Genomic DNA, 5,216 nt, shown 5'->3' with positions numbered 1-5,216 from the left:
GAAAGCAAACATGATAAATGAAATTTAAAGCACCACCCCTAGAGCACCACCAACAAAGATCCATCCCAAATTCCACTCAGAAGCAAACCCATACCTGAGGAATAAGTAGAGTTAAGTAGATGACAATAACGGGATGAGAGTGAGAGCCACGGAGAAGGGGGAAAAACACGTATCTCGTCGTCTGGGCAAATGAATGGCAAATACAAGAAATGAAGGTCGTGACGTATTTATTATTATAAAACATCTCCAAGTCGATCTTTCATGTGAGCCTTCGAAAACGAAGGCTCGGTGCTTTTCTTTTCTCCATTTTCGAGCAAAATATATGTCCAGGGAAAGATGTAAATATATATGAATAGGTGAACATTGTAGTTTCGATTACTCTCACAGGTTCGTAGGCTCTGGAAAGCTAGGATGATGCGCGTTGCACATCAAATAGTAAATATATATATATAGATGGATGGATGGATATATTCTCAAAGCATGTTGCTAGAGTTTTGCCGAGTAGTCGCACCACTCGGCGGTAAACTACCACTAGTGCTCCATCCGTCGCTGCAAGGGGTTTGAGGCTCAGCAACGACCTGCTGCCTAATGTTGACAATCCACTCATGCTGGAGAAGTTCTGTCGCACTTGGCCGCTTGACGGGGTCTATCTCAAAACATCGCTTGATGAAATCGATACCTTCCAGGCTAAGTTGGTCTGGTGTGGGAAGTTGCGGCTGGCTACCCTGTGCAATCTTGTACATGATGGCCCATTCGTTGTCAACACCTGCCCAGGGTCGGTTGCCCGTGGCCATTTCGAGGATAACACAACCAAGAGACCAAATGTCCATGCAACCATGGCGGCCAGAGGTGTGGCCGACTTCTCCTCTGACCAGTTCCGGCGACATGTACATAGGAGTGCCTGTTATTGACTTGTGGTTCTTCCTCTGCCCGGATGCGTCCTTCACATGGCCCTTTCCATCTCGTGCGTGAGACGAGTAATGATCCATGGCAGCCAAGGTTTTGCCCTGGCGGGCGATGACCATTGCCGCACCGAAATCCACGTATTTGATAACTCCGTTATGGTCGAGCAAGATATTGGCTGGTTTTATATCCCGATGGACAATGCCAGCCTGGTGGAGATAAGCCAAACCCTCCAGCATCTGGAGGGTGTATACCATGATGACCGTCTCGTCTTCGATACGGCCATGCTCTAAAAGGTTTGCGAGAGATCCACCGGAGCAGTACTCCATGAAAATATATACCTTATCCCGGTGCACCTCAATGCCGTAGTACGAAATGATATTGGGATGGTCGAGCACTTCGAGAACACCCATCTCATCCCGGATTTGCTGCGCGGCTCCTGGGATTAAGGACGGTTCCTGGAGGCGTATTTCCTTCACAGCCATCAGGTAGCTGGTATCCAAATCAATAGCAGCATAGACTGAGCCAGATGCCCCTCCGCCGATAAACTGGCCTTGTTGCCATCGCATTGTGATATTTGTCGCCGATGATGACAGGAAAGTGACGGATCGATCTGCTTCATTGACGCCTTCCAGAACTTTTCCCAGAGCTTGACGCTTCGCATCAGCCTCGATTCTAGCCAGGTCAATTTCCGCGAAGAGCTGCTCCCGTCTTTCTTGTACCTCTTGTGATGCCTGCGCATCATCTGTAATCCGGCTCAGATCCAGTTTTCTGAACCCTTGTCCCGAGGGATCCGCGTGTTGTTGCTCAGCTTGTGCAGCTAACGATGATCTCGCGCCCATGATATCGAAATGGGAAATTAAAAGTGACATGCAGCCAGCAACTTTAAGACGGAGGTGACAGTAATCTTCGTTGCTGATCGCAAGTACGTTCTGCCCATGAGTTACAATCATAGCAAATTCAAGAGCGGCAACAGCCCACTTGAAAGTTTTGCGATCTGCAGCGTCGCAATCGTCACATATGAAGGAAACCCAATCGAGCGCCAAATTGATAAGCTTGGAATGGTTCAACGAACGTCGGCTGGCATCCATATACATCAAAGATCGCTTGCCAAATTCCGTCGCGAATGCGAAGCAGGATTGGATGAGTTCGTGATTGTCTGCATTTTTGCTCTGTCGCCTGATGATTTCGACGCTGTCAATGATACCCGTTGAAAGTTTATATGCAGTCTTCTTGATCTTGTTCAGTTCAACGTTCACTCGACCCAGGTTGGCACGCTGTTCGATGGTAATATCCAGCTGTAGCCCAGTATGTCTAGTCAGAGCGAGGCGGGCATTCTGAAGCCGTTGTTGAGACCCGTCCGCAACGAGACGTAACTTGCCATATCTGACATCGGTTGGATGTTCCAAAAGGTCCACTTCCATCCTTTTGCCATTCCAACTGAATCCCTTTTCAGGGCGAACGACAAGAATGTAGGGATTGGAAGGGTCCTCAGGAGAGTCCTCAGAACGGAAAGACGTGCCTAGGATAGACTGGATATCCTTCGGTCTCCCATATAGTGAAGGCGATCCAATCAAATGAACGCCTTTCTGGCCCACGGAATCGTTCGAAGTGACCAAGAAATGACCCGAGGCCAGGAGAGCCTCCGACAAGGTTTCAACCATATCTTCCCGTAAATTGAATTCTGTTGCATTCTCGAATCGCTGGCGCAAAAGACGGGAAAAGCGGAAAAGCTTTCGCTGCCGGACCCGCACCGAATCAAAAATTTGCTTATAACGCTTCTCTGTCTCGACAGCATCTTCTTCCGGTCTACTATGTAACTCCTGCTCAAAGTGGATCATCAATCGTTGTAGGGATTTAGCTGTTAAAGTACTACGGGAAAAATTAGCGATGAGATCTCCATATGCGCTTCCTACTAGGGATCCAAAGAAGTAAGTAATGCATACCTAAATTGTTCAGCCACCTCAATGTCTCCATTCTCAAGTTGGCGGCCAATTTCATTGGAGAACTCCCATTCCCCTTCCAGAATTTCCGCCTCTTTAAAAGTGTTCTTATTGGCACTCAGCTTCCAGTTTAGTAATTTGAAATAGTACTTCAGTCCATCAACGACTATGTTATCAAAGTTCTCATCAACGCATGGTGGAAGATCCCAACCAGGTTCGGGATCAGAGATAACGAGGTAACGTTGTTTAATATCTACGGCAACCTTCAGCAATATTTGGAATTGTACGATCATTTGGTCAACTAAGATGGGAGATTGCAATGCGGGGTCCTTCATTTTTCGAGCATAGGAAAGCCGCAGTCGGATGACCTCCTGAATAAGTCGCGAAGGGAAGTTTATCAGCGTCAACAGCTCCTCGATGTAGGGTGGTAAATGGCGTTTTGCAAATGCTTCAGCGTTCTCAATTAAGGTAATTTTCGCCTTTTTAATGACACCACCAATACCGTCCAGGATAGAAGGCTCCTTTTTCTTATCGTTATCGTATATGTTCTCGGTGCTTTGAAGCGTTTTAAGACCGTCTTCCTTCATTATCCGGTCGAGGAAGGAGCCTTCGTCTGATAGATCAGCCGCATGGGACGGCATCGTCATCGGCTTCGCGAAATCCAGTTCTTCATTACCTACCCATCTCTTCAGGATGGCTAGCTCTGTGTTAATGGACAGGGTTGTATTATGCCACGCGATGATGGCCTCGCAACTTTCTTGGAATTCTTCCGATGCAGCGCGAGGATGCTCGGCTTGTAGAATTCGCCTACTAGGGTAGAGGCTCTCACACTTTTCGATTTTCTCCACGACATCTTCAACTTGTCTCAGAGGAGGTTTCCCAACTTCAGTTTCCCCTTTGATTTCAAAGGATATGATGTCCTCGATCAAAGGGCCAAGATTACTTATCTGACACTCCACGAACTTTTTCTGTAAGGGTATCGGTCGTCCAAACCTCGCTGCCCTGGCCCCGACAAAAATTTCCAAATTCCATACCTCGCGGCTTTTCTGCTCCATCGTCCCAATCAGCCTCTGCTTCTCCTGCCTGATAACATCACCTTTAAGTACCGAGGCCAGCATGGAGTACCACTCAAGCCTTTCTTTATTTTTGGGATCCTGCAGCTCCTCAAGGGTGGGCTGGGCATCGTCATCTTCCAAGACGAGGTGGGTGTCTGGGTCGAAAGGGTCATTATCAAATTGCGACTCTGATGATGGAGATTCTTCCTCCGGTTCGGAATCTGGGGTAAAATTTAGGCCCGGGATTTGAGTTTCAATATTGAACCATTCATTAGGTCCCTGGCGCACTCGTTGCACGTAGGCCTTCTCCTGGGCACGATATCTCGCATCAGGGTCTCGCCGTGATGGACGTTTGGTAGCAACGGGTATCTGGTTGTTAGAGGGAAGCGGGGTGAATTGAGGGGGCTTCCGGGCAGGGGCATATGTGTTAGAAGGGGTTCTTGCAGGCCCAGCCGGACGCTGAGGTCTCACGTCACGATCGTTGATGGCGGGCATGTCTGGAGGAAGAGGTGTTTCAAGCCCGTTCATAGAAACACCGCTACCACTGCTACCCCGAGGTCGAGTCAGAATTGGAGACCATGACGAGTAAGCTGACGGGGAAGCTGGGACTGGGACAGATGAAAACCCTGCGTTCGACGAGCGCGGGGTTTCTGTGGTTTGAATGCCCTCTGGCTGTTGCCGGCAGTTGGCGTACTCGCGCTCTGGGACGACGTACGGCGGATGAGAAGAAAAGTAGCCACCAGACCTAGACGCTTCTGTATCAGGGGTGGAAGTAGAGTCAGGGCGGTCCATGGCTCGTAGACTCGACCATAAGGGCCGTGCGGGCGGTTCGGTACCCTGAGGTTAGGTGGTGAGGTTGTCCGGAGCTATCTCTAGGGGTTTGAACCCACAGAACTAGCCTGATGGGACAACGGAAGCTCCAGCTGCGGGATGTGTGGTGGAAAAACCAATAGTCGCCGCCACTGTGGCAGGGGCCGCAGGGCGCGGGGAAGTCTGGCGCTCAAGGTGGCTCGGCCAATCAACGGGCTCCGACGCGGGCTTGGCGCCCAATTTGGCGGCCAAAGTAGTCAGCGCACTCGGAGGATTCACATGTCGCTGAAGGAAGGAATTGTGAGGAATTGTGAGATCCAACTACTTAGAAATGATGCAGATGACAAAGTTATTGGATAGAATATAACTACGAAGCATGCTACTTACACTGATGAGCTCATTGCTCTTGCAGAAGACCAGTTTCAAGAACAATTATGCCGGTGCGAGCAGGTATTGAACAACCCAAGTCAAGAACTTAATATAATGACATTCTTCCATCTACATC

General features: G+C 49.1%; 1 protein-coding gene across 1 annotated transcript; it reads right to left on the bottom strand.

Moving 5' to 3' along the window:
• Positions 1 to 473: 473 nt before the first annotated feature.
• Positions 474 to 4,693, bottom strand: HCAG_01783 (conserved hypothetical protein; the record flags this gene model as incomplete). The annotated part of the gene is made up of 2 exons (XM_001544686.1): positions 474 to 2,775; positions 2,850 to 4,693. The coding sequence occupies 2 exons, from the start codon at positions 4,691 to 4,693 to the stop codon at positions 474 to 476; spliced, it is 4,146 nt and encodes a 1,381-aa protein (XP_001544736.1).
• Between the last annotated feature and the right edge of the window lie 523 nt (positions 4,694 to 5,216).

Source organism: Histoplasma capsulatum, genomic scaffold, assembly GCF_000149585.1.
Source record: "Histoplasma capsulatum NAm1 scaffold_1 genomic scaffold, whole genome shotgun sequence".
Classification (NCBI taxonomy): Eukaryota; Fungi; Ascomycota; class Eurotiomycetes; order Onygenales; family Ajellomycetaceae; genus Histoplasma; species Histoplasma mississippiense.
Note: the sequence above shows the minus strand (reverse complement) of the source record. Positions and strands in the feature narration are given on the sequence as shown.